General features: G+C 40.5%; 2 protein-coding genes across 2 annotated transcripts; both read left to right on the forward strand.

Moving 5' to 3' along the window:
- Positions 1-694: 694 nt before the first annotated feature.
- xkrx (XK related X-linked) lies at positions 695-12215 on the forward strand. The gene is made up of 3 exons (XM_067599653.1): positions 695-1622; positions 9494-9756; positions 10736-12215. The coding sequence occupies exons 1-3, from the start codon at positions 1261-1263 to the stop codon at positions 11602-11604; spliced, it is 1494 nt and encodes a 497-aa protein (XP_067455754.1). The 5' UTR covers positions 695-1260; the 3' UTR covers positions 11605-12215.
- Positions 12216-14100: 1885 nt separating this feature from the next.
- On the forward strand, positions 14101-22616 carry nox1 (NADPH oxidase 1). Its single transcript, XM_067599664.1, has 13 exons — positions 14101-14369; positions 14623-14718; positions 14827-14937; positions 15828-15912; positions 16922-17067; positions 17373-17566; positions 17664-17790; positions 18482-18574; positions 18660-18901; positions 20318-20480; positions 20732-20878; positions 21013-21137; positions 21227-22616. Exons 1-13 carry the CDS (start codon positions 14325-14327, stop codon positions 21351-21353), a joined length of 1701 nt encoding a protein of 566 aa, XP_067455765.1. The 5' UTR covers positions 14101-14324; the 3' UTR covers positions 21354-22616.
- The last annotated feature ends 2 nt before the right edge of the window (positions 22617-22618 follow it).

Here is a 22618-nt window from a genome sequence, read left to right on the forward strand (position 1 = left end):
CTTTCAATTACTTCTACTACTTACTGCTTATATTTACTTCTACTTATTTTTACATATCTTTGTTTACATCTTTACTTGCTTAAACTGACTTTTTTTTCTCCAAGCCATTAAATTGTATGAACAGCAGGGGTTTTCTACCCCCAGGTTATTGTAAACAAACATTGTGATTGGTTCTATTGATGCTGGCCTCCAGTTTGAGCTCAGTTCAGTTTAAATCTTTAAATCAAGACTGAAAACCTGCTTTTATTCACTTCATTATAGCCTCCCCTAGAACTTTCACCTTTTAACATCCCTTTAACATTGATGTTTTTAACGTGGTTATTTTATTTTAATTTTTATTATTTTAAAATGTATGTATTCTCTTTAATTGTAAAGTGTATTGGGGCCATGCTGCATGGTGATTCTGCACTTTAAATAGAACTGATTGATTGATATTGTGATGAGGGAGCGGTGGTAGCAGAAACAAAGCTGTGAATGACAGAAATAAAACTTTATTTTCTGATTGTTTCACAGCAGTTACGTTCTAAAGCACAAATACATAACCATCAAACAAAGAACAACATCTGTGTTGGTTCTGTGACGTTGGCATTTCAAATCTGATGCTTGTACTGCGCCAGAGGAGCGTCAAATGAGGCGCGTCAATTATCGCTTTCAATGTGTTTGGGCCTTTGCTTTGAAAGGTGGCGTCCATCGTTTCCGTTTCCGCCATGTTTCTTTGTGTCTGACTTGACGCAGCCGTTGCGTTGACAGCGTATGAAAAGACAGAAAATAAGAGCTGCCAGCAGCCGCGCGAGTATGCCGACACGGAAACACCCAAACCTCCAACAGCACGTAGTCAGACCACAGCTGGAGGAGACGTCGATGTGTTTCTGAGAGGGAGAAATAATGTAAAGTTAAAGCCGGTCGATAATCGTCCAGGATGACAATGAACTGACGGTGCGACTATGGGCTGAAGTTTCCCGATCTAGTACACTGACGAACAGCTGAGATCACTGCCGACAGTGAGGTGGTGTCCTCCGGATTAAACAGACAACGACTCGTCATATGAATTAAAAAAAAACAACCTGGGACGGGTGAGTGGAAGCCGGATAGTAAATACGGTGTGAACCAGGGATGATCAACTTGGTGGAAAGTTGGGAGAGACGGCGCATCAAGCGACGTATTTCTAAAAAGTGATGTTTTTGGAGCACTCAGATAGCCTGCGCCGTCATCCAGCGACGTAAACCCCGTTTTAGCGTATAAATCAGACTTGTATTTATTATGTGCGAGCTGGCCATGGAGGATCAGGAGCAGGAGAGAGAGATCTCGGACGTGGACCCGCAGGATAACACCAGCGTGGCCGGGAACGGAGTCATGCTGGTGGTCAATCACAGCCGCGTCCACCCGCCCCTCAGCGTCGTACTGGCCACCGTCCTCTACTTGGCGGAGTTTATCTCTGCCGCCGTGCTGTGCAGCAGGTACCACAAGACCGACGATAGCATCTGGATGGGCTGCACCATCGCCTTCATGTTGCTGCCCGCCGTCCTCATCCAGCTGGCCCTCACATTCATCCACAGGGACCTGGGTCGGGACCGGCCTCTGGTGCTCTTCCTGCACCTGCTGCTGCTCGGCCCTCTCATTAGGTAGGTGGGTGTGGTGGGTCAGAAGTAACATAAAAACAGGGTTCATGGGTAAAGGGCCATTCGGTACAAAACATGTATATTTTGCATCACTGCTGGTCATTTCCCAGATAATGGTTTTTTTTTTAGATATTTAAAGGATAAGTTCACAATTTTTCAAGTCTGTCCTAAAACAACAGTCAGGTGCCAGAATGAACACTGGCACATGTTTTTCTTGCTGTAATTATTCCTGCTGTTCATTCTGGCCATTAATGCGGTGCTCAGACTGAAAACAACACTGGGTTAAAACAATGCAAAGGGCTGTGGTGATGGGGCGTGTTGTTTACTGAACCGGTGAGACAATGGCTGTGTTTGGAACCGCCTCCTACAATTGATTTAATTTCCAGTATGCCAGGCCAGGCTTAGCCGGTTTCCAGGTTTTAAAAGCGAAAGTAAACAATAGCACAGCCGATGGCAATCTAGCACTACTGGGAAGCATCGCCATATGCTCTAAAGAAAGAGAAGTTATAAATGATTCACAAATGTCAAAAATCGATTTTGTAAACGTTAGTTAATAATTTGATGTTGATGGAACAAGAAAGGCAGAACTCAGCTACGAGGGGAGTGCAGCGCCCGGCAAGGTTTGTACATTTACCTTAATCTTAACCCTAACCCTAACCTTAAACCGTCACCGCACTCGCGAGACTGCGTCCCTCTCGCCCATCTGATCTAGCATTTATCTTGTGACCGTTCCAGCGCTTTGCATTTTGGGACACAGTAGGTCAGGTTTCAGGCATATTACAGATTTTGCTTTTGTTTGCTGCATACTACATGCTACATTTTGGCCAAATCAGTACGTACTGCTAGTATCGGAGGTGGTTTTGAATGCAGCCAATGAAATACAATCCAAGAAGTCAAATTGGTACTACAGATTAGTGCATTTAAAGGCTTATCAGACACTAAAACTCAGACAGGATTTTACAACTCCATTAAGTTATTACAGCAGCAGACAGCAGAAGCACGGCCTTCACACCATAAAGTAATCCACCAGGACAGTGCACTTGCACGGATGTGATTGGCCAACACAGTTACTTGTCGGATGACGTTGTATTGGGTTGAGGCAAAGGTTGAGCTCAGTTCAACTTTTTTGCCAAATGACCACTGCAGTGTTTTGCCGAGCCCTCTGCGGTGGCATCCCCGCTGCATCAACGCGCTCCTTCTGCATAAAAATGTATTTTAGAAGTTTATTTGAAGCTGATATGAAACTTCAAATTAGTCAAATCAAGTCAATATCTTTCAGTTAGTCTTATTAGTGCCAACAATCCTTCCACCGCAGCTGAACAGGGAAACACTGTCCATTGAAAAGACTGTAACTGTGGAAGATATCCACTTAATTTGACTAACTCCGATGGCTGACGCTTTATATTATCTTCAGATGAACTTTTAAACTTCAAAACAAGCACTTTTAAAATGGATCTTCTAATAGTCAGCAAACAAAATTTGTTTCAATGTTCATTTGGCAACCTGACTGTTGTTTTAAGACAGACTTGAAATATTACAAACCTATCCTTTAAATGTGCTTATCCTACTTTTCACACAGCCAATAGTAGAGGTGATTTGTAGTAAATTGTCTAAAACATGCCAAAAAAACCTCAGTAATTTCATTTAAAATCACTGGAGAAACTTACTGTTCTATTAAATAAAAAGGTAGCATTTTTTAACATCAGTCCCTATAAAAACATTACTCATTTATCTTACTGATTCATTTTTAGTCATCTATCCTTGGTAATGTAAACATGTGATTTGAGCTCACAGTTAATGTGATACAACTGGGATATTTTTGTTGAGACCATAAAAACAAAGTATTTTAAGATCTAACATGATGTTGCAGTAGTTTATCATCACAAAGTGGAGTTGCTGTCCGTCATCGTCCTTTTCCAGTTCATCATAGCAGTCATGAAACCACGTGAATTTGCTAAGATAGACTGTTGCAGTATTATAATAATTCTCGTTAAACCATGGAGTAAGTGTTTTTTTTGCCAGTCATTAACTGCATCACACTCAAGTATAACCAGCGATGACTGGACATAAAATCCACCCACATTATGTACTTAATAAGTGCTGAGTCGAGCTTGAATAAAAAATAAAAACAAAGAGCTTTCACATGAATATTTCTCAGCTTCTTTTAATTTGAAGCCTCTTGGCTGTTCACAACCTCTGGATCAAAGTTGAACCCCTGCAGTCCAGATTCTGAAACCAGCCTGTCAAACGACTCTGCAGAGCTGGCATCCGCCCTAGTAACACATCCTTCACATTTATAGCTTGTATGCCGCTCACTTGTATGACCTCATCTGAGGGTAATGGCACCCAGAGGCCTCGGTGCTGCAGAAGCAGGCAGACGGCTGATCAGGCCTGGCCCGCGCAGAAAGGGATTGTGGATGTTGCCGGAAAGGCTTCCAGAAATAACACGGCATGATTTATTATGGTTGAGCAAAGCTGCGGAAATGCAAATGAAGCAGGTCAGCACATATTTAGTAAAAGCAGCGAATGCAAAATGTCCTGGCTGTAAACATTTTTGAAAGTTTTTTGAAAAGCATTTTAGTTAGAGGTGGTTTTATGTTTAAATACTTCCGGCCTGCACCTCCAGTGTCAGTTGAGCTCGGCTTAGAGACCTGTTTGGCGAACCGTGACTCATATAGGAAGATGTAGGTGGGGACTTACGCTTGAGTTCCCCTGACATTCAAATCTTCTCATGAATGCCTCTCTCTCTCTCTCTCTCTCTCTCTCTGAACTTTGATTTGTAAACAGAGAGCCTTGAGGTGCTGCACAAAATTTACAGTTAAATAAAAGTTGAATGAAGGGTGTGTTCTTTTCTTATAGAGTAAGATATTGAACCTTGTCTTCAGCTCTGTGCAGGTAAGCTGCTGTAGGAAGAAAGCTTTGCAGTAGAGTGCAGCTAAAAGGCATATAAACAACCTGTCCAATCTTTTTAAAAACTGCTGTCAGATCTAGAAATAAAGATGTAGATTAAAACAACTACAGAAGGATACAGGTAGAACTTTGTTGTGCCATTTAAAAGAGAGGAAATGAGCTTATCGTCAATGCTGAGCCAACAACAATTTTGATATGAGTCCTCGTGTGGTGACGTCTATCAAAACAGATAAAACTCTGTCTCTCTCAGTATTCAAGGCTCACATACTTCCTGCTTCACATGTTGTGATAGATGCCATCAGGGCCAACAGCGTAACACATGTAAACAGTTCCCACTATAACTGGATCAAGGTCAGACTGAGGTCTATAATTATTTATTAACACATCGGAGATAAAGTCACATAGGTCATGGAAGTGAGAGATAGTACATACTCAAGTGGAAGTATTGCTTTGGCCTTTAGCTTATGTTACATTGGCTGTGAGGAAACTGCAGAGCAGCAGATGTGATGGTAGATTTATTGATGACAGTCTGGTGTATATTTTATGTTTGGAAGATGAAGACATCAGGGCCTGTATTTATCAAAGAATTACACGTAATAATGCTCCAAAGAGACAGTTTAGGAATAAAAAATGATTCCCTGAAACTGAAGAATAAGACACCTTACTCCTGCTTACAGTGAAATGTAGGAGTGACACTAATGCCAATCAGAAACAAGGATTCACGCTTGTTGGAAATCAGCTGAAATGGAAACAAAAACAAAACAAAGCTGGAGCAGAAAATAACCTCTGCTGCTGGTAGATGATGATAGATCATATGATAAAGAGAATTTAGTGCATTTGCAAGTGTGGTTTGAGCCACTTACAAATGCAAAAAAGGAAAAACCAGTGTAACATCCTATGAAATGCCCTACATCTACACTGATTCAGTTAACATATTCAACATGAACACTGATGTTTGGTACAATAACTCCAAAACTTGCATCTGTCTCTGTACTGCAGCCATCTAGGATCAAGTCTTAACCAACTTAAGAGACTTGTGGAGCATTTTTAAGTCATAAGAAATTTGATAAATAGCTTTTATTGTTTGATAAACAGGAGCCCTGGACTTTAAAATTAAAATTAAAACATTAAAATTAGTTCACTAAGGACACAGTTAACAAAACAAAATATCTAGCTTGTGTCTTGCTCAACACTGTAAATGACTAAAGCCAAAAGCGGTGATATCTTTCAGCTCTGATACTTGTTTATGATCCTGCACACTTCTCCACTTAAGAATGCTTGTCTCATGCCAGTAATTCAAAACAGCCATGACCATGAAACAGCATTTGATATGACAGTGATCGTGTGCTACCGTGCAGGCTGCATATTTATTGTGAGCTTTGTGAATGCCTTTTATCATGAGGCATTCACAAAGGCATTCCCTGAGCTGTAACCACTATAACGTTTGCTTTCAATGCAGCCAGAAAGGCAAATAGGAGGATCGTTATTAAAGCACATTTCAATCTGTTCTGCTCTGCGAAGTTTCATTCGGAGCGCTTCTTATTCTATATTGCGCTGCTACAAATAAACTCCCCCACTGCCCCTGCTTTTGCTTAGACGGGAGGTTTCCTGTGTGACTTGGGGATGGTGTAATTGCTGATCCTGTGACCATGCAGTCAAACATTGCACGTCTGTTTGTAAAAGTGGAAACTCGAGTCATAGTTTGCAGAGATAACTGCATATAAATATATATATTTTTAGCTCTTAGTTGTCTATGAAAAGCCCTTATCAAAAAGATAACAGGATACAGTCATTATGGGGAGTATATGGAAAGACTCAGGCTATCTGCTGCAGGGTGGGCCTTGTCTTTACTTGTCTCCTTAAGCCCCTTAATTACTGTGTCATTCTGGACCAGTCCCAGCACGCAGAGTTTCTTGTTTTTTTTTTCTGTTTGTGTTTTACTATCTGCGCACAGTCCGACGCTGAGGCCTGATGGGTAATCCCAGGTGACCAAAACAGGATGATTTTGCTAAAGAGCCGTCGAAAGAATTTCCTGAATGCGCTGCTGAGAGTAGATAAGTGTCGCGGTGACACAAGAGTTCATTTCAGTGGTGGTTTCCTCTTAGTTCATCGCACTGTACTGCAGCTGCATTCACACAATGAGGGGAACAGACTGCATGTTCAGTTCAGTCCAGTTTTATTTATATGGTGCCAAAGCACAACAGAAGTTATCTCATGTCAACTCATATTCAGGCTGTGAATACAGAGCAGCAGCCCGCGTGTTTCCTCTTATAAATCCATAAGATGCTGCCTTGGAAAGTCAGCATATTGATTTTCTTGGCTAATGCATTCATGAGTCATGCTGGGTTTTTTTCCTCCCTAAGTGAAATTCAGTCTGCCTCTCGGTAGCTTTACAGAATCCTAAGTGCACGTTGGCTCGAGTTCACTACCCTCGTACTGCCTCGGCAGCCAATTGTGCTGCCAGATTTCCAGGAAAAGCATGTCAGTAAATCAGGTTTTTGTGCTTTCTCTATTACTCTGCTGTAGACCTTGTTCACTGTGTCTGAATGACCCTCATCTGCCTGTGGCTATCAGTCTGGGAGTGAATATACTGTGTGTTGAGATAAGAGCCTGCTTGCAAATAACGACAAGATTCCCCCCCTGCCAGCCTTGAATGTTTGGGTCAAACACAGTTCAGGGACCAGTTTGGAAGCTTGGCATGGTGCTGTGTTTGCACTGTGAGTAGAGAGTACAGCAGAGTAAGTAGCAGCTGAAGCAACAGCGAGACTGAAAATACCGGACTGCTGACTCTGGAGTGTGTTAGGTCAGAGCGGCTCGACGGCACATATTTGAACCGCGTTGAAGTCAATACATCTAGGGATTCTTGAGCCGTATGTCCAAAGTTGGACATGCTGGTATTTTGGAGCAAAAAGATAACATTCCTGCACAGTGATGTGAGATTTAGAGCTGCAGTGAGACTCCGTAGAGGGCTGGGTTTCTGTCTTGAGCGCAGATGTGCAGCAACGGTCATTTTACTGAAGCATTATTCAGGGATTATAAAAACAGACGTCTCGTTGTTGGCAGGAGAAGCCTTGCATTTCCAGTTTTGGTAGCTTCCTTGTTTGGTCATTATATGTCAGATCAGATAAGGTTACTGCAGCACCAGCTCAGATTTTGTTTAAACCTTGTCTATATCATGAATGGGTCCCAAAACTAAGTCCTGTAAAATATTTCTGTTCAAATCCTATGTTTTCATATTTTTTCAGCCCTTGATATTATTTCATTTTTATAGCCTCAAAAACGCCTTATCTTGGAAGCCATGTTTTGCATTAATATCCTGACAAGTATTGTTTCTAGCCCCACCAAACTTTGTAGGATGGAAGACAAACATGTACTCTGTGTGCCAAATCCATTAAAAGGCTGTACTGCATGCCATTTTATTTTCATAAGGCCCTAGCTTTGGAAAAAAAAAGTGCCAAATTCCTAAACGAGCATGATATTGAGGGTACTGCAAACCCATGTTTTTGCACCAATATAATATCAATCATTATTTTTTCTGCAAATACAATCATTTATTAATTTTGTGCCAATATTTGAGGTCTCTACCACCAGTGGGCATGAAGATATTATGAATAAAACAAGGCATGGTAGCATATTTTGGTCATTTTCAAAGGACCAAATACCTAGTAAGAACATAGAAATGTTCATGGAAATTCTTTGATGTACGGTTATTAAGGGTACAAAGTGCCACTGTCCTTCTATTTTTCCTTCATACGAAAATAGACACAGATTTGAGAGATATTTTACCTGTGGCAGAAAAACGTCCATTTCAGGATTACATTTTTTTGCCTCATTATCTCCATGATTATTGAATTCCTCATAGGAATTATAAGAAATAAAGGATAAATATGTATTCAGTATGTTCATTGGAATAGAGGCCATTTGAGATGGGAATTGTGTCTCCAGTAAGGTCCTGGATATTGAAAATAAGTTAAATATTTTGATAAAAGAGGAATAAGTGGTATCCTAAATGGCCCTTTCAAGCTCCAGTGGGACTATCTATCTTTTCAAGATCTTAATGCCCAAACACGGTTTCCCAGATAAGGTGTTTTTGAGAATGTCAAAGTTAAATAATATCACTATAAGAAACATTATATAGACAAACTGAACAAAGTATGAGACGGTGCTGCAACAACTTTCCTGGATTCTGTCTGATTTGACACAAAATGACCTGTTTTAGCTTCAACATTTGGCTCTGAAATGACTTTAATAACATTTGTGTCATTTAGGCCTTCAAAAGCCAGCCGGGAACCATTTGAATTACTTTTTAAACACATAAATTATTACATTTACATACTTTCCTCACTGTTGGCAGTTTCCACCTCCTGCTCAGAGCCCTCTTTAGGTTAAATAAACATGTTTGCCTCTTCATGAATGGTGGTAGTTTCCCCCTGTGGCCAAACACAGAGAGCATTTACCTTACAAACGTTAAATAGAGCCACACCCTGAGATTTTCAGTTTATACATTCAGGCCTCAGGAGACTGTTTCCATTCTTCTGACTGCCCTCTGGTGGAGCCACAGCTTTCTGTTATGGTTTGTTTAGCTGTGATTTACAAAGAAACGTCTGTTTATGATGGATCCCTGACATCAGACAACATTTGTAGGATCTTAAAATCAATACTGTTTCCTTGACAAAAACCTAAATATCTCATTTTTAGGTCCTGGACTGAAAAAAACAAGCAATTAAACTGCAGATATTTGCCCTGATGAACTATATTCTAATAATACTTTTAGTTTATGTTTTTTCTATTACCCTCACATACATCACATAAATATAAGTCTCAGTCTCAGATGTTAAAAAACAACCACAAGACAACATAATGTCCCATTGCAGTTTATATCAACTTAAACATAACATTGGACTGCCCTCTGTTGGTGTGAAAACATTACTCCATTCTTACTCCCTCTCTTCTTATTTCCTCAGGTGTTTTGAGGCCCTCGTGGTCTACTACAGAGCCGGTAAAAGAGAGGAGCCTTACGTCACCATCTCCAGGAAGATCAGTCTGAAGAAGGGGCAGAAGGGGCCCATGGAGTTGGAAATCGGCCAGTCGGAGCGCACCTTGGCCACTCACAGGAACGCCTTCAAACGCACCGCGGTCATCCAGGCGTTTCTGGGCTCCACTCCTCAACTGACGCTCCAGCTGTACGCCACCATCCAGGAGAAATACATCCTCCTCCCCACCAGATGTAAGGATGATGGAGGGGTCAGGGTTCACACTGTATGGGTATCTTAACGAATTACAATAGAAGAGATTACTAGAATAGAACTATAATGCTTGTAAAACTCTGTTTAGTGGAAGTGATGATAAAAATCTCTATATTATATACTTTACAAATAAAATTAAACGTCACTCCCAGTTTTCCAGTGTGTGTAAATTTAGTTTGGTAAAGGTGGAAGGATTTAAATAACCTCATATAACTCAGTAACTTTTGCTTTGTCTGCATTTCTCTGTAAAAGCAGCAAGAAGGTGGAGTGCAAAGAGGCCATGTTTGTTTTCTGAGAATAAACAGGAAAAAATATCCACTGAATAAAAGAATAGCTTTGTGATGGGAAGCTGATATTGTACATTTGTCAAAACCTAGTGGGCACAATGTAGGATAGTGAGGCAGAGTGTCTGTGAGAGCCAGACAGTCTGGATGTTTTCTACAAAGTTGTTTTTTTTCCTTCTAAACTCACAGAAATTCAGCATCCTTTAGCTCTTTGTTTTTGTTTTCTGGCCTGCAACTTTACTGTCGAGCCTTTCTGAAAAAAACACTGCAAACCTTTATACTACCTGCCCAGCACCAAACAGCAGACAGACAAAATTAGATACTATCTGGTGAACGCAGTGGAGCGTTTAGCAGCTAAAGAGCAGATATTTCCCTCAGGAGTTGGTAGACTGAAAAACAGAGCTATAAGAAGAGTAAAAAATTGAACTTAAAGTCATCAGTAGGACACAAACATTACTCTAAGTAAATGTTACTTCTATAATTTTTTAGAGAGAATATGTCAGTGTTGTATTTTCAGCTTGTTTCTGCTGCTCCCAACTGGCCAAAAACATCAGATAAAGCAGGTTGAATATGCTGCTTTATTGGATTATTATGACTATATGAACCCTCTGCTGCAGTAACGTGTTGCTGCTGATATTTGTGAAGTTTAACAAGCGACTTGTGTCTGTGTTGGCAGTAACTCTGATGATCATCACCCTGATCTCCATCACATACGGGGCGCTCGTGTGCAGCGTTCTGGCCATCCAGATCAGATACGATGACTACAAGGTGCAGTTGCGCCCAGCTGCCTACTTGTGCATGATCGTGTGGAGAGGGTTGGAGATTGCCACCCGGGTCACTGCTCTGGTCCTCTTCAGCACGGCGCTCACCTACTGGGTGATACTCGTCGGCATGGTTAACCTGCTCTTCTTCTTCTTCCTCCCCTGGGCGGAGTTCTGGGCCAGGAAAGGCTCGCTGACTGAGAATATTGAGAAGAACTTCTCTAAGCTGGGCACGATCGTGGTGCTCTCCATGTTCACGTTGCTCTACGCCTGCATCAACGTCTTCTGCTGGTCGGCGGTGCAGCTGGACCTCTCCCACCGAGAGCTCATCGAACGGAAGCAGCGCTGGACCCGCCTGGCTCTCTACTATGGCGGACGCTTCATCGAGAACTTCCTCCTCATCACACTCTGGTACTTCTTCAAGTCGGACTTCTACGAGTACGTGTGCGCCCCGCTGCTGGGCGTGCAGCTGCTGGTCTGCTACAGCCTGGCCGTACTCTTCATGCTGCTCTTCTACCAATTCTGCCACCCCTGCAGGCGCCTCTTCAAGTATAATGTCCACGACTGCCTGCGCTGCGTCTGCTGTTGTAAAGGGAGGCGTAGGGGAAGAGGGAGGAGACGAGGGGAGCTGCCGCCGTCGTACTCCACCGCTGCCACCATGGTGATGGTGTCAGAGGAGCCGCTGGAGCTGCTGGACCCCCAAAACTCACATCCGCCTGACCTCAACAGCCACCCGCAAGATCGGGAGACAGCTATCATCGATGACATTATGGAGGCCGCCTGAGAGAGAGAGAGAGAGAGAGAAAGGGGATTTATGGGAAATTCATGAGTCCTCTAATATAGAAATGCATCCTGGGAATAGCGAAGCATGATGGTTCCGGTGCTGCAGGGCTACTGAACGAAGCCTCGGCTGGTTATAACACTGAAACCAGAATGATTTAGTGTTTTTGAGTATTAGAGAACAAACTTTGGCCTTTTTTCTCTGAAGTGCACAAAACTGAAATCATTCACGGTTTGCGAGTGATTTACTCCTGATGTCTTTATTGAGGATGGTTACGTACGCTTAGGGCACCTCGAGGCCCCTGTATACCAAAGAATGCAGCATGCTGAGATATGCAGCGATGCACAAAGGCCGCCTTGAGAGAGCAGCAGCGGGTCAGGTACAGGACTGAGCCAGGTGTGCGGGAAATGTGCCAAGCGTGTCTCAACCCGAAAGAATGACAGGGGGACACCCTGAGCGTACTTCCTCTCAGGGTTTTCACACCTTTGCACACGTTTGCATCTCTGCACTAAATAGAAACACAGCAGGAGGGTGAGAAAAAAAAAAAAGTCAGAAGAAGATTTAATCTTTCTGATTGATCTAAACCTGCTGTGATGAATGCCTTGTGTTGTTCACTGTCCAGTCTGATTGCCTTGATAAAAAAAACAGGTTTTAGATTTGCAAAGATAAAAAAATGAAAACAGGTCAAAAGATTCTGTAGAAACAGACTTTTAAAGCCTTAAGGGAAAATCTTGTGTGTGTCCTCTGTAACACAGATCTAATCCAGAATTTAACTTGCATTTGATGTTGCATTAACAAGACTGGTACTGAATGAGCTTCTACTTTATTGAAGTGCTTTCACAGTTTGCGTGTTTTTTTTTTTTTTAATGTGTTGTCTTGTTTGTTGTTGTTTCAGTGCCTTTACTACTACTGTATTACTTGAAACCTAAATAAAATAATCTGATGTCTACACATTCAGTCTTAACTTTCTTTTTTTATACATACATAAAAATGAAATACTTTAAGAAATGTTTATGGCCATATATATATATGTGTATATATATATATATAATTTTCCTATAAATCTAACTGCACCCTTTCCTAGAGGAGTAAAATTTCCTGTAGGGGAGAACAGGTAAAACAGAGCCAGTGGGTAAAATGAGCCACCCCCTTTATCTAGGTAACCATAAACAAACGTAAACATGTGACCACAAGTTAAGGAAGTATAGTTCACATTACTCAATCCATATTGGCCTCAAGCACATGGAGAGAGTGTTCAGCAATACAGAGCCAAAAAAAAAGATTTTTGTCATGCCAAGTGAATTCATCATGTTATGTAAGTTATCAGTCTTGTATCTTAATCAAAAAAGATACGTTTTGGACAATGTTACATGTTAATTTAAGTCAGTGTAAACTACAAAACAAGGTCATAAACTCAGCATAACTGTGGATCTGAGCCACTGTATGAAGCAGTTTTGTCAAAATGGAGTTGTGGGGTAAAATGTACCAGAGATGTTGGGGCAAGTTGAGTCAATGGCTCAATTTACCCCCCAAATTATTTTCTGATATTCTAGAGACTAGAGACACTGTTCATGTTTGATCCATGTTACAAGTTCTACAATGTTGATGAATAAATACATAATTGTTGACTAATGTTTAAGCCACACACAAACATGCTGTACATACAGACGGGTGACGAATTAAAGGAAAACCCAACATAAAGTGTCTTAGTAAGGTGTTGAGTCACCAGAACAGTTTCAATGCTCCTTGGCATTGATTCAACAAGACTCTGAACTCTTCTGGAGGGATGAACATCATTCTTCAAAAACATATTTCCTCATGTGGTGTTCTGATGACGGTGGTGGAGAGCGCTGTCTAACATGTCAGTCCAAAATCCCCCCATAGGTTCAGTTGGTTTGAGATCCGGTGACTGTGAAGGTCATAACATACGATTCACATCATTTAATACTCATCAAACCATTCAGTGACCCCTTGTGTCCTGTGAATGGGGGGCATTGTCATCCTGGAAGAGACCACTCCCATCAGGATAGAAATGTTTCATCATAGGATAAAGGTGATCATTCAGAACAACTTTGTATTGATTAGCAGTGACCCTTCCCTCTAAGGAGACAAGTGCACCCAAACCATGCCAGCAAAATGCCCCCTCACAGCATAACAGAACCCCCAGACCCCCTCCAAAACCAACCAACCAAATTTGCACATTCTTTCTGTAGATAACATACATTTTACCCCTACCTTGGGGTAAATTGTGCCATAGGACTAACTTTTTTTGATGGCTCATTGTTCTAAAACCATAATAATTAGATAACTTGTTTTAATTTCCATGGGTACACAACAACCTGAGGTATATATAGTAACTATTATTTGAAACAAACACACTTTAATTTTGCAGTGAAATCATCAAATGTAAAAAGTGACTCATGTTGCCCCGTTCTCCCCTATGGTGCAACAGATACTTCCTCATTCCTGCTGTCTCTGTCCGTCCTTCCCACCTGAGATTCCAAAAGGTCGGAATGTGGTCATTCAGCTTCAGGACGGAAACTACGCTCCTAGACTTTAATGGAAATGCATTATCACTCGCTGTGTGATTTGTTTCCTTGTGTGTCGTCACCTGCACACCTGTAGAGGAGGGAGGAGTCCGGACGGCAGGTATAAAATAAAAAAGGGCGCAAACAGGCTGAAGATGCAGGGAAGCTGCTGCGAGTCGAGATAAAGTGCTTAACATGGGTAACTGGATTATCAACAATGGGCTCACATCCTTCATTATGGTGAGTTTTTAGTATTTACACTTTAGGAAGTTCATGTTTTAAAGAGGCATTGAGGGACTAACGGTGACAAAATTATACTTTATGCACAGTTTGGTGCGCAAAATGCAGCGTGTCCAAAAAAAAAAAAAAAAAAGTTTCCAAACAGCTCCAACTTCAGCACGCACAGACTGATTAGGATATAAACGTATTTTTCACTACAACAGAATGTGCTTTTGTGTTTTGTGATCGTAACACGACCTTGCTGTGTTTGCAGGTGGCCTGGATGGGCATCAACATTTTTCTTTTCGTCTGGTTTTATTTTTTCTACGATTTGGGGGACGAGTTTTTCTACACGCGTCATCTTCTCGGGGTGAGTCAGAGAGAGAGGATTAAAAAAACTCTTCAGAGTATTGATGTCAGCTATAATGCTTGGTTCATTAATTTTATTATACGTTAATTATAATTATTATTATTCCAGTCTGCTTTGGCTTGGGCCAGAGCTCCTGCAGCTGTCCTCAACTTCAACTGTATGCTGATCCTCCTCCCGGTGTGCAGAAACCTGCTGTCTCTGATCAGAGGCTCCTTCGTGGTAAGATGTTATTAGCAGGTGCACTCAATACACTCAATGCACTCAATACAATCAATACAATCAATACAATCAGTGCCCTAATCTGTTCAGCAGAGTGTTTTCATGCTGTCATACAACTAGTCTGAGTGCTGCTGCTGTCAATGAAATACTTCTTCCCATTAAACCTCTTTTTTAAACATTTTAAAATTATTTTTATTGTTATCAGATTTTTTTTTTTTTACTGTAACCTAATTGTATAACTTACTCTCCTCGTTTAAATCCTGTTTTGTCAAACACTTTGCACCTCTGCATGAAAGGTTTTTTTAAAAAAAATAACTATTATTTTTAATATTCATGAGAGAGACCAAGTGTGTGAACATCCAGGCAAAATGATTCAGGTGCAGACAGAGAGAGGCCACAGAGGCTCAAATACAAATATCAACAGGCAGGCAAAGTGGCATACAATCACAAGACTCATCTTCATCAATCATTAGAGATTTTAAAACTATTTTTGTATGCTCGTTCCATGCTTTTAAAATGTTGTTGTGCTATGACCTCACATTGTGTTTCTATACATTTTTTTCTATATATTTTGTCTATATTAGGGAAGATCTTACAGATAAAATTGTTTATTGGGAGCTTAACAGCATGCAGACCTCACTCCTTTGTATCCTGCAATGAAAATGATTTTACACCATTTATTGACAGTAAAGACTTTGCATGAGGCTTTTTTTCAGAGGTGAAACACTTCCAGCTGCAAAATCCAACCCAAAACAAGACAAATCCTGTTTCACACAGATAATCTCTGCTTAATTGACACAGGTTGGGAAGGTCTTAGTATCCACTCTGGAAAGATGTTCTTTGCAATGAGTTCTTACTTTTCATCTCCTTCCTTTTCTTTATCTCTTCAGTGTTGTGGCAGAACAATGAGGAAGCAGCTGGACAAAAATTTAAGTTTCCACAAGCTGGCGGGATACATGATCGGCCTGATGACAGGTGAGCTTTTTCCTTCAGCTTTAACTTGAGTTTGTATTGTTTTGTTTTCAAAAGATGGTTCAGGTTTATCTCTCTTTCTCTCTCTTATCTCTTTATCTAGATATTTTAACAATCTCTTGACAATATTCTTTGTTCAAAAACATTGTTATAGACAAGAAATCAAGTAAAAATTGACCAACAAAAAAAAAGTTACATAGTTTTATCAACATTTGTGCTTAGATTAGAGATCATGTGTACAGTGAGCAACTTATTTTACCAGTGATTGTACATTTGGGGAAATGTGTCATTGAATTATCATTCCAGGAATAGTTTTCTTAAAAGAAAAACAAAGAATAGAAAAGGAGAGAGAGACAAACAAAGCAGAAACGAAACAAAGTTATTCACGTTCAGATTCCAAAAACATTTTTCCAAAACAATGTTTACTTTCTGCTCTGACTTTATACAATATGCTTTTTGTGCACAGTCCTGATTCATAGTTTCCACACTATGCACACTTGTCGGACCTGATTCTCATCATTGTTAATCAGAGAATTCACTCAGGGGTGAAACAGATTAGTTAAAAAAAAAAGAAAAGTCGACTTAATAACAAAACAGATGTTTTCCCCTTTTTTAAATATGACGAAAATTATTAAATGAATCTTTTCCCTCCCAACCACACAAAATAACCAGACAGACTGAATACACACACAGGTAAAATATTTGAAAAGTACATGAAGAGCAACAGAAGCCTAAAATAAATATAGACGCAGGGTGTATTTAAAGGAAAATTCCCCCTATTTGTTTTTAAAGATAAGAGGAAATCTCTCGGTCACCTCTCGGTCAAACGGTGTATGTCACTCAACAAAACAAACTAAAAGTACTAGCTTGTTGATTTATTTATTTACTATTTGTGTGATAATTTTCTTTTTCTCTATTTCAAATCACTAGCATTTTTTTTTCAAACAGAAAGCAGAGTTTATGTGACAGCACACACAGCACTGACACGTCTCTCCTCTCTGCGTTCGGACAGCTGTTCATATGATCGCCCATTTGTTGAACGTGGAGTGGTACAACAACAGCAGACGGGGGGTTTATGACAAACTCAGCACCGCGCTGTCCAACCTGGAGGACACAGAAAACACCACCTACCTGAACCCGATCCGAACAACAGACGTCGTGAGTTCAACCAACTATAATAAGACAAATTCCAAAAAAACTATCTTCTCATTTCCTCAATTTCAAGCCATTCAAGGATTTTCTTGTGTCATCAAGCAGAGAAAAAGGCTGTAAACCACTAACTAGTTGTCAGATAAATGTATTCTTGTGTGCGTGTGTGTGTGTGTGTGTGTGTGTGTGCGTGTGTGTGTGTGTGTGTGTGTGTGTGTGTGTGTGGATGAGAGGGAAGTCTTCTCCATCATCTTCGCTCCTGGTCTTATGACTAAAAGCTCACATTGTCACTCTCTCTTCTTCTTGTGTCTCAGGATGCGCAGCAGACTCCAACCTACTTTGTCTTCACCACCATTGCTGGTCTCACAGGGGTCATCATCACTCTGGCCCTCATCCTCATCATCACCTCCTCCATGGAGGTCATCAGGCGCAGCTACTTCGAAGTCTTCTGGTACACGCACCATCTGTTCATCGTCTTCTACATCGGTCTCGTCTTCCACGGAGCTGGGTAAGGGAAAAGTCTCAGCTCTCTCTTTTAAAATGTTTTAATGTAATGCTGTTATTGTTTATTATAAGCATGTTTCACTTTTATGTCCCATCTGCAGGCGCATCGTGAGGCGTCAAACGACAACGAATCCGCCGCACAACTTCACCTTCTGTAAAAACCGCACTGATGACTGGGGACGGATTCCTGAGTGTCCCATTCCTCAGTTTGCAGGAGGGTTTCCACAGGTTGGTCTTTCTTTCATGTAAAAATAACTTAGAACATGCAGTTTACTTAACCTCTTAACATCCACTGGGTCATGGGCAACCTGCTTAAGCCAGTTTGGAGGGGTTCAGGGACACCAATGACACCACAAACTAAAAACTCCCTATCTCCCATAAGGTTTGGTCCACATGTCTGGAATTTTATACAGGTGTGGTTGACAAGATGTAGAAGGTATGTGGTGATTTGCATAGTTCTGGCATAAAGCATGTCCTAGTTATTGTTATTCAAATATGACTCATTGTAGACGAGGACTTTTTTGAGCCATATTTGAATTTATGTAATTTTGTTTGTGTTTTAGCCACATGCTAAACAAGCACATCTCTAGAAACTAGATGTGGTGATGTTAGATGAGATTAGATTATGAGAAGATTTTCAAATGAAGCCTAATACAGCCTAACAGTTCTTCTGTTATAAGCTGTACCACTATTTCCATTTTGTATACGCCAAATGGGCGAAAATTCCTAAAAAACAGGGTGGATGTTAAGAGGCTATAGTTCCTGCTGTTCAGCCTCTGTTACAGTCTTTATCACTGCTGCAAATATGTTGAAACTACTTATTTACTACCACTGCTAGCACACATTAAAGCTTCACTAGCTGTAACGCTGTGAATTATCATCATTTAATCACATCTTTGTTTTTTTCTTGTCCTCTCAGACCTGGATGTGGGTGATCGGTCCGATGTTTCTGTACCTCTGTGAACGTGTGCTACGTTTCATTCGTTACGTGCAGACAGTCAGATACAGGAAGGCAAGTTTGAAAAATGTTGTTTTGCAGGTTAATGTGCAACAACTCAATCTTGATTTCTATGTGATTTTAACACTTTTACTTTCAGATCGTGATGCGGCCGTCCAAGGTGCTGGAGCTGCAGCTGGTGAAGAGTGGCTTCAAAATGGAGGTGGGTCAGTACGTCTTCCTCAACTGCCCAGCCATCTCGCAGCTGGAGTGGCACCCGTTCACCATGACCTCCGCCCCCGAAGAGGACTTCTTCAGCATCCACATCCGCTCAGCCGGGGACTGGACCGACAAGCTCATCAGCATTATGCAGCAGCTGCCTGAAGGGGAACAGGGACCGAAGTGAGTTCTTCCAAACATGTACTTTCATGATGTTTCAGCCCACATTATGGTAGAAAAAGGACAGTTTTTACCTGTTTATCTGATTTTTATTTCAAGCGCTTTGGTCATTTTATTCTTTTTCCAGTAGAGTGATAAGTGTGAGGTTTGATTTAATCTACTGCTGGGCTGCATGATGCCAATTTTTTCTACAACTTCATGTTCAAAAACTGTTTTCCCTCCCATAAATCACCCACAGCGGTCGGCTTGTAGAAAGTCACATGAAAGCATGAATATGTGGCCAATTTGAATATGTGGTTAATTAAATAAGGTGTAAACTTTTTCAAACAAATTTACTTTTAATTTCACAGGAAATTTTCTTAATTAGGCCACTGACTGCAGGGCTCTGCACACACGATTCATTAGTATAAACAATATAATGATCCACAAAATGACTAGAATAACTGTACTGGGATAGATAAAAAGTAATGTGAACACCTCCTGCAAAATGACATTATGGTTAATTAAAGCATTGTTACAAGTGTGGCTGAATAACAAGTAGACTCAATGATTGCAATGCCCTTTTACTACGACAATTAACAGGCTGCAACTGATTCAGATTACATTGGCTCCCTGTAGCTTTTAGAAATTGATTTTAAAGTCCTTTTTAATTGGATTACAAAGCTTTAAATGGCTTAGGCACTGCCTATTAAATAAACGTTTAAGTCCATATATTCCTGCACAAGCCCTCAGGTCCTCAAATACCCAGCTGCTCTCTCAACATCGTACTTATAAAAACATTGGAGATGCAGCTTTTTCCATCTATGTTGCTGAACTGTAGGACAACCTACCAGCACAAATGAAAACACTCAGCAGTATCCTTTAAAAACCAGCTAAAATCTTATTTTTTTAACTTGGTTTTTAATTATCTGTTTTTTAAAAAAAAAGTTTTTAGCTTGTTTTTATTGTTATTCATGAGTTATATATTGTTTTTTTTCTCTTGATTGTTATGTGGAGCACTTTGAATTACTTCCACTGAACGAACTGTACTATATAAATACATTTTGATTGTAAACTAGTTGAGATAAAAATCTCACCGTAAGCTCCATTAAGCAGCTGTTCTGAAGCTTTTATTCATATCACATGATCTTCATTAGCAGATTAGTTGTAATTGAATTGCACATGTTTCAAATTTCCTTTTTCCCCAGAACAGCTACTAAATAGACCCTGTGATAAGTTTGTTTGTTTGCTTTTTTTTTATCTGCTGCTAAAATCAAAAATGAACTTTGATCACAGGATGAAACATCTGTGCCCATAACAAAGCCAATGACATGCACAATAAAAGCTGATATGACTTTTGTAGCAGTGTTTGCAATTTTTATTTTTCTGCTGTCACATGTGTTTTGTTTGCAATGATAACAGTATAATGTTTTTCCTCAGAATGGGAGTGGACGGTCCCTTTGGCACAGCCAGCGAGGACGTATTCGACTACGAGGTCAGCATGCTGGTCGGTGCCGGCATCGGGGTCACTCCCTTCGCCTCCATCCTCAAATCCATCTGGTACAAATTCAAAGACTCCAACCCGAAACTGCGCACCAGGAAGGTAAGAACCCAAAACACCCACATCTCACATGCGCTTTTGACATTTAAACCTGTATATCCATTTCATCGCTGACACGCTGCTGCACATGATTGATGTCAGACAGGAACTCTTATTGTCTTTTAAATAAAGAGCGCTGTGTGTGTGTTTTCATAATACACTCATGTTAGTGGACGAGTCATCAGCGGCGAGGCCAGCTCTTATGTAAAAGGATCATTGTTGTTAACACGTCCGCATCTACTTCCTGGTTTCAGATATACTTCTATTGGCTTTGCCGGGAAACACACGCCTTTGAGTGGTTCGCCGACCTCCTGCAGGTGCTTGAGAGAGAGATGGAGGAGAGAGGCATGGGGGACTTCCTCACCTACAAACTCTACCTGACTGGATGGGATCAAAGCCATGTATGTGTGGGAATCAGTCCTCGCTCTGCTCACTTGACGGGCTGAAGTCTAGATAATTAGTGATAGGTCATTTCACCTTGAACTAAAACATGTTATCTCTCTTTTTTCTTCTTCCGGTTAATGTTTCATCACAGGCTACTCATGCGATGGTTCACTTTGATGAGGAAACAGATGTGGTCACCGGACTCAAACAGAAAACTCACTACGGCAGACCCCTCTGGGACAAGGAGTTCGAACAAGTCCGCAAAGAGAACCCAACGTAAGAAAATCCTCTCTTTTTTAAAAGCCTTTTAAAATATTTTGAATTTAAACCTCTGAAATCTAACTCTCCATTAATATCTCCCTCAGGTCTGTGGTGGGAACCTTCCTATGCGGGCCTGTAGCTCTGGCTAAAGTCTTGGAGAAGAAATGTGCCAAATACTCAGACGTGGATCCTCGCAAGACCAAATTTTACTTCAACAAGGAGAACTTCTGAGCAGAGGAACGACAGAAAGCTGCATTTTTTTTTTACTCATGAAGGACAACACTTAGTGGGAAATTTCTTTCACTGTGTTTTTATCTTCAGACAACTGATGATGACGGAGATGTGTCGCAACCTGCTGGGTGTGTTTTGAGACACTTTACTGCACACCTACACTGATAAAAAAAGAGTCAGAGAGGTCATGTTGTTTTTATCAGCACTACTCAGGGACTGACTTTATCTCTTTTAACATGAAGACATGAATCATTCTGGCCTCATGAGCCACAGTGTTTGTACTGTTTGATTATTTTAAGCTACAATACTGCTGAAACCCCTCAGAGTTCCTCGTGGTTTGAGACTTGCACAATATTTGAGATATTTTTACTGTTACCGTGACATCAGGACCTCAAAGGTTTTAATCTTTTTTTTCAGGGCTGCAACTAACAATTATTTTCATTATGAATTCATCTATTTTCTCAAGGTGAACAATGTCGATCACTGGTTCCTAAAACCCAACATGACGTCCTCAAATGTCTGAGGAAACCAGAAAATACATTTGAGAAGCTGGAATCACAGAATTTGGGCTTTTTTTAAAATAAATAACTCCAAACAATTAATGGATTATCAAAATAGTTAGCAATTATTTTAATAGTTTGCAACTAATTGATTAATTGACTTATCATTGCAGCGCTAATCTTATTACTACAGGTTACATCATGTAAAGAAATGTCTGTTTTGCATCAAGACAGCAAAGCAACTGAATGTAATACTTTGTTTGATCTGCAATTTTCAGCTCAACATATTTCAGCCTTTATTTCCCCCTCAAGACAATTTACTTACGATCAAATACAATGTAAATAATGTTGTCGTGTTTTTGAACTAATACATATGAATGAGTGACAAAAACTACTTACAAATCTATATAAGTTACTGTAATGTGAGCTCTTAAATGTTTGCAGTTCAGGTACTGGCTGTGTGAACTACAGTTCTCACACTTTACTGGTTAAGGAAACAGGTTTCCTGTAATGGATTCCTCTGATTTATTTTTACCTGTCGAATTCACTTGTATTTCCTGATCAGACTAATAGAATGACGAGTAAGCCAGAAGAATGACAGTCAGTCACGTACCTTGTGGTTACTCATCCTCTAATGACTTGGGCAGATGTACTGTATGATTATTGGAATTTTTAAATTGTTTCACAATCACATTACACTGTTTTCAATACACTTTCTTGTAAATAATTCCAAACTTCTTTTAAATAAATGAATAAAAAGCCAGT

Source organism: Thunnus thynnus, chromosome 9, assembly GCF_963924715.1.
Source record: "Thunnus thynnus chromosome 9, fThuThy2.1, whole genome shotgun sequence".
NCBI classification, from domain to species: domain Eukaryota; kingdom Metazoa; phylum Chordata; class Actinopteri; order Scombriformes; family Scombridae; genus Thunnus; species Thunnus thynnus.

Bases quoted from the DNA above. Each gene is read 5' to 3' on its own strand.
- nox1 (XM_067599664.1), top strand. From the start codon at position 14,325: ATGGGTAACTGGATTATCAACAATGGGCTCACATCCTTCATTATG. The intron at 14,370-14,622 runs GTGAGTTTTTAG...CTGTGTTTGCAG, and splicing joins GGCTCACATCCTTCATTATG to GTGGCCTGGATGGGCATCAA. The intron at 18,575-18,659 runs GCAAGTTTGAAA...TTTTACTTTCAG, and splicing joins AGACAGTCAGATACAGGAAG to ATCGTGATGCGGCCGTCCAA.
- xkrx (XM_067599653.1), top strand. From the start codon at position 1,261: ATGTGCGAGCTGGCCATGGAGGATCAGGAGCAGGAGAGAGAGATCTCG. The intron at 1,623-9,493 runs GTAGGTGGGTGT...TTATTTCCTCAG, and splicing joins CTGCTCGGCCCTCTCATTAG to GTGTTTTGAGGCCCTCGTGG. The intron at 9,757-10,735 runs GTAAGGATGATG...CTGTGTTGGCAG, and splicing joins CATCCTCCTCCCCACCAGAT to TAACTCTGATGATCATCACC.